The 12,308-nt window shown below is 43.1% G+C and overlaps 1 protein-coding gene across 1 annotated transcript; it reads left to right on the forward strand.

The window, feature by feature from the left end:
* Positions 1–2,224: 2,224 nt before the first annotated feature.
* On the forward strand, positions 2,225–11,992 carry tbx18 (T-box transcription factor 18). Its single transcript, XM_056404578.1, has 8 exons — positions 2,225–2,713; positions 4,206–4,368; positions 4,824–4,925; positions 6,272–6,443; positions 6,866–7,033; positions 8,210–8,274; positions 9,662–9,756; positions 10,218–11,992. Exons 1-8 carry the CDS (start codon positions 2,479–2,481, stop codon positions 10,757–10,759), a joined length of 1,542 nt encoding a protein of 513 aa, XP_056260553.1. The 5' UTR covers positions 2,225–2,478; the 3' UTR covers positions 10,760–11,992.
* The last annotated feature ends 316 nt before the right edge of the window (positions 11,993–12,308 follow it).

The following is a 12,308-nucleotide window of genomic DNA, read 5'->3' on the forward strand; positions in this document are numbered from 1 at the left end:
TATTTATTTACTTTTTATTAGATACCAGGTCGGATTTTGTCTTTTTTCCCACTAAAAGTTGAATATTTCCCCCACGATAAATATAGGAAGATGAGGGTTGTTCTAAAATTTTTTTGTATATTGTTAATAACATACATTTGCACAATGACATACATAATACATTATCTCCCGTTTTAAAACTGTAAAATGTAACGGAACACCAGTTAAAAATTCTGCTTATGCCTCAACCTTTGTCACATTTCTTTATATATTAAAAGAAATATAAGCTATGGGATATTATTTAAAGTGCTAAGCTTTTTCTTAATGTATAAACTGATTGTAAAACAGAAATAGTTCAAATTTCACAAAGTGGACACATAAATCGTTAACATCCTGCTATCACTAAACCTGTCTTTTGACTATCTATATAAGAAAAAACCTTTTAGTTCTAAAGGTTAGAGGATATTTATGCCAATGCAAATATTAGTCATGCGACTTTATGCTCATATTGAATCGAAACCAAACTATATTTCAAACAAAGCGTAACCTATTTTATTCTCATGGAGTTATAAAGAAATATGACATTTTTAAACACCCACGGGAAGTGAAACACAAGGCTTTTGATCTGATAACCCACACGGATATGGACACGGGCCTTCCGCTTGACGTCCAATCATATACACTGCATTTATGCCAATAACCGATGGCGACGTGTTGTTTATTTAACCAGCAAACCACGAGAGGCCTCGAGCTTTACACAGTGATTTTAGCGGACGAAACGTGACTGAAGCAACAAGGAAACTTCAAGAAATAATTCAATACTGATGTGGATAAAAGAGGTTGCTAAGTAACAAATTAGCGGGTTAATCAAGCTACCGGTTAGTGGTGCATTGTCATGTAGCATATTAAACTCTAAACTGAAACGCGCGCGCGCTCAAAAACACACACGCACACACACACACACACGACCACACTGCCCTGTTTATTTATAGCCAGGTTCTCCCTCTCCATATGTTAGAGCCTCCACACGCACCCACACCGACACATTCCCCACGTATTCGGCCTTGAAAGTGCGGAGGAAACGCGCGTGGAGAGAGAATCCAAGTCATCTCTCAATTCACTTCAGCTGGTTGCATGTTAAATCACTTTCATGACCCTCTGACTATCATGTAGTCTATTAATCATGACTATGTCCCAGTTTCCATTTATTTACTTAACTGGACATTGAATATGGTTGATACAGGTTACTTTATGTAGGCTGCTGCTTACATTTTCACACCAGAATAACACTGTACTGCAAGCCTATGATAATAATTTATTATCATACAATCAAGTGACATCTAATGTATTTATAGGCTGAGTCTATATTCTTTAGGCTTTTAAACTTTGCATTACGGTTTTCATTAATAAATTAGGCTATATTAACCTACACATTTATTTTAGTGAAATTAGTGAAATTGCAGCTTCTCATGTTGTGGTACGTTTGTGTTGCTGCAGTGAAACAAGGACTGGAATTTGTTTGAGCATTCAAGTCAAGCATGTTGTTATGCTAATATCAAACTGCATAATCTTTTTTATTATTTTGTTTATTAAGCACAGCTTGTTATAATTGCATGAAGGAGAGGTTTTGCTGTGTGTGAATGTTTCTGCTGTTTGCAACAGTGGGTTGTTCAACAGGAATAGGAGATGTCAGATGACTAATAATAGCATAAATATATTAATATAGATATTTTAGGATGTCTGTTAATGCACATAAGAAAAAAAATACACAAAAACTTAAATATATTTTCTTTCTACATGTACCAGTGAACATAGGGTACCAGCAGCCGACCCACATTTATTTTGTCGTCGGTATAGCCTAGGGGCCTAATGATTATCACATGCACAAACACATTTGGAGGTTCAGTCTAATTCTTATTTGAAACACGAACATGCTGTAAGAAATGCTTAGTGTCAGGTTGAGGGCCACAAGTGTCCACCGTGCAGAGGCTACTGATGGCCAGATATGCAAAGCATGTCGGACCGGTGTGTGAAAATGCGCGCAATGCCAGAGAGATGCTCCTCGCGCTCCTTCGCCTGAAGACATGATTCATTCTCCAGTTCTACTTTTACCACATAAGGCGGCACGAGCGGCCCCCTCAGCAGGCGGGACCAGGGAAAAGTTCCGGGGGGTTGTGACTGCTCGTGATTGGTTGCTCTATGTTGTGATTGACAGGTCCCCTTCTCCGGCTCTCCTCTAAGCTCCGGCTGTTGACACTCTCCAAAAGTCCGCACGGCTCTCACGGATAACGGAGACATTAGTACAGCTCCTCCCGGCTCCCCCCGCTTCCTCTGCTGTCCGGCTGGAGGACGGAGAACCCGTCGCCCCGAGAGCACTAGACTGTCATCGTGGATTCTCTTGTTTTTTTGAGACTGCCTGTGTTTTGAACTTTTTTTGCTCCTTGCAAGCTCGTGACGCCGTCTCCTTCCTCTCCTTCCTCTGTCCCGAGACCGAGAGAAATGGCAGAGAAGCGGCGGTCCCCGTGCGCGATGAGCGTCAAGGCTCATGCCTTCTCGGTAGAGGCGTTGATAGGAGCGGAGAAGAGACGCAAGACGGCCGGAGGAGATGCTGTGTCCCCCGGGTACGAGGACGGAACTGATGTATCTGATCTACCCGGGAGCCCGGGGCCGCGGGCCGACAGAGCGTGCACCAGCGACCGGGGCAGCGAGGCTGAATGTGCAAGTGACGGATCCCGTAAGTAAATAACAACAACAGATAAAGACAATAGCCTAACAATAACAATAATAATTAATAACAATAATAAAATTATTCGTGACATAGTTAGGCTACCTGCCTATAGGCCCTCGAAATGGCAGCATTGCCAAATTAGTAGTAGGCTACCCACGAAAAAAGGTGAAATTAATTTTAAATAATGCCCATGTCACATTAAACCATACTCTCTCAATGTAGGTTGTATTTGTTTTGAAAGCTTTGTACTGGTATACTGCACATTATCTAATGTTTCAGCCACAGGTCTTTCACATGTGTTATCCTGTTGCTATATTTTAATGGAAAAAATAAACTTGCTCCTCGCTACTCGCTGATATTTCTTTCATAATAAGAAGCAGCACAGATCTTTGCTTCAGGACTATTCACGCTCTCCTCTGCTTCTTGTCCAGGAAACTTCAGTAATCAGACGCAAAAGATGTGGGTTACAAAGTAAAACAATGATAGAGCGGGGTCAGAGCCAGACACTGGAAATGTGATATCATATCACGGCCCTGGCCTTGTAAATATGAGTGGTGTGAGTGTGACTAATGTGAGACGCTTTATGAGTTGTGTTGCAATCATAAACACGCCAATTAGCAGCGTATAAAGGCAGGGAAACTGCCACGGTAAGGATGCAAAGAGGTCTGCAGAAAGCATAAACCGACCGGCCCTGACAAATTAGGATTTAAATCTGCAGCAAGTTTAAAATGCCCTTGGCCGAGGATTTGTCTTTGTGTTAGTTTGGCTTGTTAGGCCCATGTCTAATGTGCATAAATTTCCACCACTTGGCGAGGCCTGTGCTGAACAGCGCAAATAACAACAGCGGTGAGACATATAAATACTACTGGTGTGTCCTCTCTGTATTAAAACTGATTTAAACTCAAGTACTCCATCATGAAAATCATTCTAGAGTCCATATTGCGACTTAAATTAAATTGGTAAAGTAATGAGTGTAAAGTAAACGTACCATTTTTCCACTGGATCATAATATACGAGGGTGGATATATTCAGTAATAAGTGCAGAGTGACCTTAGTTTAAACAGACATATATTACTATAATAATCTTACAGATTCCGAGCTTGTAATGCAGCACTATTCAACATGAACATAAACATCAGACTACTTAAAAGCATTTTTACCTTCTTGAAATAACAGCTATAAAATAACTTGTGCAGTAAAATTTGTGACATTTTCTTAGGCTGCTGAAAATAGTCATTGCAACTGGACGGTTGCAATAATATCCTTAATAAGTCATATTCATAAAGGCTATATGTGAAATGATGGTGTTTAAATCTTATCAGCGGACATTAGTCCTGCTGTATGTTTGTGTGTTTTTAAAATGTTCTGCAGTATTCAAAATGTTTTGAGTCACAGGCCTTAATGTCTTTAAGAGTGACACCTTGTAGGTGAACCATGCTCGGATTGGATGAGTGTGTTACTATTAAAACGTGTCAATCTCGGCTCTTTTCCGGTGCAGCGGAGAGCGAGGACGCGCTGCTGGAGAGCCCGCAGCCCGCAGCTCTGTGCCCAGCTCCGGTAAACGGTACCGGAGAGGAGGCCCGCGTGGACCTACAGGGATCAGACCTGTGGAAACGCTTCCACGAGATTGGCACGGAAATGATTATCACCAAGGCTGGACGGTAAGGGCGAGTGCATATTCAGATGGGTGGCCTAATGTTAAAAATGCCCAGAAGAGAGAATTAGTCTATACTGTACATCATACTATATCAAGGAAAACGAAAATAGCCTATGTCTAGGCCTATAATAAAAACAAACATAAAACACGAAATATTAAATATTAAATAATGGTACAAGTTAAGGGAATTTTGCTGAATTGATCATAAAAAATAATTACTCAAAGATCTAACATCCCTAATCAAGACGACAGTCTAAACAGCATTTTCTGTATTATATTATATTATACATTATATATTATTATATGTATACTATTATTATTTTTCTTGAGCTATTATTAGGTCATTATTAATACGACTATGATTATAATTATTAGTCTGTAGGTAAAATGATGTGTTGTAAATCCACGAGACTGTAGGCTAGTGTTGAGATCTCACATGTTATTTGGTTTCCCTCTCAGGCGGATGTTCCCCGCCATGCGAGTGAAGATCACGGGCTTGGACCCACACCAGCAGTATTACATTGCTATGGATATAATCCCCGTGGACAACAAACGATACAGGTAAGACGTGCAAAGCACGCGCGCACACGCGTGCGCAATGCAGGCCTATGCCAGTGCTAAAAGAGGCGACAGACACATTGTGATCCTTATTTTGAAATTCGAAGTCAAAATAAAATAACAAATTCGTGATATGAATATCAAAGAGATACCGGAGGTGCATGTAAATATCCTCGAGCATAATTATATCACCTCACACGCACATCCTATAGACACGGAAAGGTTACAGTCATTTTTGTCTTAATTTAGCCTCCACATTCATTGCTCCTGGGACAACCCGAGATTTTTCAATTGTGCAAACCCCAGCTCTCTGTCCACAAATGGCTCCTGGCACCGGTGTTTTGTCACGGCGGTTTTACCGTCCCTTTTGGAAAAGGCCTTTTGGATGCCTAACCTCTCCACCCTGGAAGGTCAAACCAACAAATGTCGTTATGATGCATAAGAAAACAGTGTGTTATTGCTGCGGCGTCAATGCAGCCAAGTCTTTGCATGCTACACACTGTGGCTCTGCCATTTCAAACTTTCAAGACCCGGTTACAGGCGATGCGAACACTTTCTCACCGGCGTGGCGGAGTGATGAGTGATATCGTAGACACCATGTTATTCAATCACTCACGAGATATTGCACATAATACAATAGATACCAATGTTTAGTGCAGTCGCAGTTCAGAGCTGCGGGCGACAGCGCGGGAGGAAGCGGAGTCTGCAGGTTTTTATTCCAACCAAACTGCTGAACAGCAGGTGATGAACACACCTTCAGCCAGATGAGGAACTAATTAGATGCTGTGTTTGTAGCTGAAGGCCATTAAACGTATATATACATCATTTAAGGTAATGGCATATTTAATGGCTAATCCCTTTAGCTATAGGTAAATGATTTGGACTAATTACAAGTCAAAGGAGTTGGCAGGCCCTTTGTTGAACATCTGAATATAAAATGTAGCACAGAGGAACAATGTGTTTCATCTGTGGTGTTTATTAAAACAACCTATAGGCTTTCCTTTAATCAGGTAGGTCATCTTTAGTCTTTAGTGAGAGCAGGACAGTTATATTACACATCTGAGTTGAATTATATTTACAACTTTGATGGAATTATTTAAAGCAGATTTCCGTGACTGATGTCCAGGGTTGTCTTTCTCCAGCTTTAAAAAAAAAAAAAAAAAAAAAAGATCTCATGGAGATTATTTGGGATTAATTCTGATCTTTGGTGATAAAATCGCGAAATCCATTTTTTCCTCGCCAAATCACGCCGTTGTGTGAAGTGAATAGTAGCTAAGGACGAAAACTAATGCGAACTTGGGATATTGTGCTCATTTGCCTCCCCCCGTGTCTCTGTGTGAATTATGAAGGTACGTGTACCACAGCTCCAAGTGGATGGTAGCGGGGAACGCGGACTCCCCTGTGCCGCCCAGAGTGTACATTCATCCGGACTCGCCGGCGTCAGGAGAGACGTGGATGCGTCAGGTGGTCAGCTTCGACAAACTGAAACTGACCAACAACGAGCTGGACGACCAGGGACATGTAAGTGCCACAACGAAAGCTGTACAAATATTTCTATATTATTATATGTTTGCAATAGGCCTACACATATTTACCGTACTATCGTCTATTTAATGTCATTTGATCGACATTATGATATTTCGATTTTATATTTTTTGGTGTGATAATTTTGTTAAAATCATTGTAAACCTTTTCATTAAAAATCTAATTTTACAAGACAGTAAATGTACTGCATTTTCTTAATAATCACAAGAAGTAGCCTACAATATTTTAAAGTCTCTGATGTAACATATTGGGTTTGTCTTTGTGTGTGCAGGTGCATGCATCTGTGCATCTGTGCCCACATTCATTATCCAACAATCATGTTTTACAGCATGGAATCATATGAAATTGTTGTTCCTGTAATTTAAGACTGAAAGAATAATTTTTCCCTCCCTGTTCAGATCATTCTGCACTCCATGCACAAGTACCAGCCTCGCGTCCATGTGATCCGGAAGGAGTGTGGAGAGGAGCTCTCCCCAGTGAGAGCCATCCCTGCTGGGGAAGGCACTCGTACCTTCTCCTTCCCCGAGACTGTGTTCACCACTGTCACAGCGTACCAGAATCAACAGGTAACACAGCTGACCTCCACACAAACACAACAACCCTTAAAACCAACACCACTGGATGAACCGCATACACTGAAATAGCCATCGTGGCCAAGAATCCCACAATGTGGTGCTGCACTGACGGCCCTGTTGCTGATAGATACTGTTGTTTATTTTGTAGCTTTGTACTGTTTGTAGTTACTAGTTAGTGATGACTGATAAATGTTTAAAACACACATTTCTTCAGGTCACACTCTTGTCTTTTCTTCAGCTATGAGTTTTATACAGAACAGGACTATGAGATTTTAAAAAGGAAAATAACCTTTTTCAATTTCTGCATGATAAGAGTTTTATGATTCTCATCTTGGTCGGGTTTGCATTTTAAGGACAGATTCCTCTTTGAGTCTGGGTCCACAGAGAGAGAGATAGAGAGAGAGAGAGAGAAAGGTCCAGCAGTTTTCCTAGAGAGTGTTAAACCAGTTCTACCAGGCTTATTGGACAGATTTTTATGATGGTGCTGCTCGTTTAAGCCGCATCACTTGACTGTTTCATATTTTCTGGATTTTGCACCACCAAATTTCAACATCAATGTCTTCAGCTTGGCGAAGCTGACGGTTTTTATGGACTTTTGCACTGGACCAGTCAGTGTGAGCTTTGAAGTAGGATGTTAGCCGGGATTGGCTGGCCCACAGTGCACGATGGCTGAAGTCAGAACACGGTGGCGATGCCTATAAAAGTCCCTTTGGATGTGGGTCACAGCGCTGGGTCTTAAACACCACCCACAGCCTGGGCAGCCCCGGGGACATTAACCAACATGCGCGCGTGCACGCACATACATATACACACACACACACATATATACACACACACACACACACACACACACACACACACACACACACACACACACACACACACACACACACACACACACACACACACACACACACACACACACACACACACGCGCGCGCGCAAATTCACATATAGGCTATGTGCAAGGAAACACACAAGCAAACAACTGGCACAATCGACGGCTAACGATGCACATGAATTTATTTTTTTCTAGACCTGATTGAAAGATTACAGACAAGGAAAATTATTTTGGCTGGAAGAGGATCTTCCATTATACATATGTTATCATGGGCTTTGTACTAACTAAAATTTTGGAAATAATTAGAGTCTTATTTTGCCTTTCAGATTACAAGGCTGAAAATTGACAGAAACCCATTTGCCAAAGGCTTCAGAGATTCTGGCAGAAACCGGTGAGTTCATTTCAACCACAGAGATTTTCACATTATCTAGTGCATTAGGGGTAATGTGGGATGCATGACTGCATTATATTCTGGCTTGGTTGTGGTTTTTGTCACGGCTATTTCAGTCTGATTTTATGGGGAGCAAAGCTATGTATTTATTTATTTTTTTCTAATGGAAAATGTGCAGCAGCCTCCCATTAAATCTGTCCTGAATGGCAGAAAAGAAATCGACTAAACTGAACAGACGTGGCACATATTATTATGGTTTCATCATATTAATCCGTGATGCATTTTCATTTAAATGTGCTAACTTTAAAGGCACATTAATTCCAACAATTGCATAGTTACGGGCACATGCCTTGAGAGGGAAAAATCTAACCTCAGCTGCAAACCTAAATGGAGCGTCAGATTCCAGCCAGCCTCGTAACATAAACATCAACAGCAAAATAATAAAAGTCAAGAGTGTCCTGAAGAAAATCTGTATAAACACATTTCTAAACATATATAAACACAGCATTAAAACAACACAGCAGTAAAACTCCAACAGTCTCCAAACAGCCACTCCCCTGAGGCCTCATAGAAATCGTTAGAGGGGAGGGGAGAGTGAGGGGGGAGAGCAGGCGAAAGGGGAGGAGAGGGAACGTGTGAGACAGAAAATTTGAGAGGGAGGAAGGTAGAGAACGGCAAACTGGATAACCGAGGGACCCTGACAGCTGACCCTATAAAAGTTAAACTCAGGAAGGCCGAAAAAAAGCCTCCCCTTAAATATTACAGGAAGAGTTAAGCAGTTTGCTAAATAAACTCCTGCTCTGATAGGCTGCTTTGGTGCACACAGAGCCGCTCCAGGCAGCTTGTCTAAATTATCACCGTGGCTACAACCCCGCGGGGGGGAGGACTTTTATCCTCACGCTAACGAGGGGTAACAGAGCACTTGCATTACCCTGCCACAGCAACCCTCTGCCCCACCTAGAGGAGGAGGGAAAAGCAGATTTTGGGGGGGGGGGGGGGGGGGAGAGAGAGAGTCCCACCTCATAAATCCTTGCTGCGGCTTCCTGCTCCTTCGTCCTGATTCGCCCGTAAAAGCCGTGTGAAAGCAATTACCTCAGAGCACCCGGCTGGCAGCAGCCAATCGCAACGCAGCGTTTATGCCCCTCATTACCTGCGGTCTCCATGGAGATGGCGAGTGAGGCCCCACCGGCGACTAAGATGGCCGCCAGGTGGTTGGCGTAATGTATGAGCCAGTGAGGCATGCTGGGAGAGAGCGGCTGCAGCTGCGTCAGTGACTAACAGAAAGTGCTTGGCTATGAAGTTCTGTTCCAAGTGATCTTGTGATGGTTCCTCTGTAACGCTGCTCTACGTGTGTTAACGTGTGTTTTTGTGTGTGTGTGTTCTACAGGATGGGTCTGGAGGCTTTGGTTGAGTCTTATGCATTCTGGCGTCCATCTCTGCGCACACTTACATTTGAGGACATCCCTGGCATGGCCAAGCAAGGTAGAGTTAACCAACAGTTAACTTAAAGGAGTGTTTCTAAAAGATGTTATTGTTACTGTTTTCTGATCTGCCACCGATATGGTTCAGGTATGGTGAGGTTCCCAAAGGTGCTTGGTAAAGGTTAGGGAGAGATTGTGGTCAAGGAGGAGTGTTGGTAGAGGTGAGAAAAGGTGGTTTCCCTTGTCAAAGTCAGAGTTTGTACCCAAACTGTCCACCCCACAACCTTCTCCAAAAATGTTTTTAGGGATACACCAATCCAACTTTTCCTCTCCCGATAAAGGTTGATACCAATTTACTGATTCTATACCAGTGCTCTCTCTTTTCCCAAATTTAAAATTTTACTACTGATACCTGAACCACTCAATAAGGTTAGTAAGTAAGGTTAGTAGTAAATACTGGCATGTAAGTGGATGATGTTAAGTGGATTTAAATTTTTAATGTTTTTCTGGCTGTTTCTGTAGGAGTCCCAGGAGCTCATGGAGGGGTCGGAGCATCATCTCACCTGCTCTCCACATCCCCGTGCTCCTCACCTTTCCAGGTTTGCCCTCTCAGCCCGCCTGACTACGCATGCAGTCGACCGACACACCCCCTTCATCGTTACAGCAACCCCCCAGAGCCATTCCCCCCTCCCAGAGGTCCATCGGCGTATGACGGTGAAGGATTCTGTTCCCTGCCTCTCCCTGCTTCTCAGCTTGGCTATCTATCCAACCCCACCCCGCAGGGTTACGCCGGTCTGCGCCTCCACACCCCGCCCTACAGCCTGTACGGTTACACATTCCCCCCCTCACCACGCCTCGCTGCCAGCCCTGATAAAATGGCCGCCGCTGCCACTGCCAATCATCAGAGTGCCTTCCTTGGCTCGTCTCCTAGTGGGACTCTAACGGACAGTCTGGGTGTGCTCAGCGGAGGACAGCAGGGCTTCTTGTTTGACTCTCGGACTTTGGGACTGGCAGGTACCCAGCCGGGAGGTGGGGCCTCACAGGTCACTGCCCACATGGGCTGAATTTGATTCTGGACGTCTAGGGTTGTCAAGAACACAAAATGACACCCTGGAATGGGTGTAAGTTGCTTTTGGTTCAGAAAGTTCTTCAAATTAATCATCAGCTGAACTGTGGACAAACAAAAGAGTGACAGATCAAGCCATTGCTTCTGTGAGCACAAGAACTTGTCAAAGCTCCTTTACCTGAAGGGAATACTTCTTGTCTTTTAAGCATGTTTTCTACAACATGCACGTGCAGCTGCAGCGGTCAATAAAGGGAGAAATGTCCTGCGGCTTTGATTAAGGAGTCCAAGCGACGCAGCCCAGTGACTGAACTGGAACTGAATATGGATTGGGCAGACACAGGGCTGGCCCAGGCACTCAAAGCAAGCACTTCAACCCCTGGCAGGAGGCCATGAAGCAGTAACTATTATACTCACACAGCATTCAGCATGGCCTCTATGATCTCGCCTACTTTGAATGGAGTTACCGAACACTACTTTTAAACTTTCTTTTTAAAAAGGGATATATTGACTAAATTCCTTTTGTCAATTAAATTCTTTCTCATTACATGCCTGGTGGTGTTCAAGTCTCGATCAAGTCTTTGGATTAAGAAATATGCAGCTAATGTCCACTTAGTACTCTGCACTACAGGCAGGGCCTTTTCACCGTCAGACTGAAAACAAAACAAAAGCTTTTGTACACAACAACAGGAGCCTGTAACATATTAACACGATGACATCATGGCCACAAGAAATGAAGGGAGATATCCTGGTGACAGCTGTGGACTGACGAGGTCAAAGCTGTGGGAGAGTGACGGATGATGGACTGATCTACATCCTCTATGTCTGGTTTGACAGATGTTTACTCGATGCTGTTTGAACGTCAAGACGAAAGAACGTCTTTCCTTGTGTGACACAGATGTAACTGCACATGATGGCTCTGTATATAGCGTGGGGGGAGGGAGGGGGGGTGGCAGGCGGGAGGAGAGACGTGTATATAAAGGGCTGTGTGACCCTTCGCACTTAAAAACCCCAACGCACCTGCTTCTGCTCTTTAGACTGGGTCAGGTACGGCAACAGCCAACCCTGAACTTGACTGAAAAGCTTTTCTTTGCAAAAACAAGCGCTATATCGGCACGCCCTTTGGCCGAGGACATGAACGTGTTCTTCGACCTTTTTGAGCCAAATGAAATATATCTATTCATGGCACAATGTTTATATGTAGCCTAATAAATATCTTACTAATTTAACTGAGTTCAGATGGTGGAGTAATGCAATTATGAGTGTATGTGTGTGAGTTTTCTTTACACATTTTTTTTTTTTTTTTACTAAAGCAAGTGCAAAACTATGTTTCCCTGTGAAAACAAAAACAATGCATTCATACTGTGAAAGTGTGTGTGTGTGAGTGTGTGAGTGTGTGTGTGTGTGATAAAGTATTCAAAGACTGGGGTTTTTCTAGAGGCTTTAGATGCCAGAGAAATGAAAAATACCACAGGAGACAGGACGAAGGAACAATTCCCAGGTACACACACACATGTGCGCGCACACACACACACGTACATGCACAAACA

This window comes from Seriola aureovittata, chromosome 19 (genome assembly GCF_021018895.1).
Source record: "Seriola aureovittata isolate HTS-2021-v1 ecotype China chromosome 19, ASM2101889v1, whole genome shotgun sequence".
Classification (NCBI taxonomy): domain Eukaryota; kingdom Metazoa; phylum Chordata; class Actinopteri; order Carangiformes; family Carangidae; genus Seriola; species Seriola aureovittata.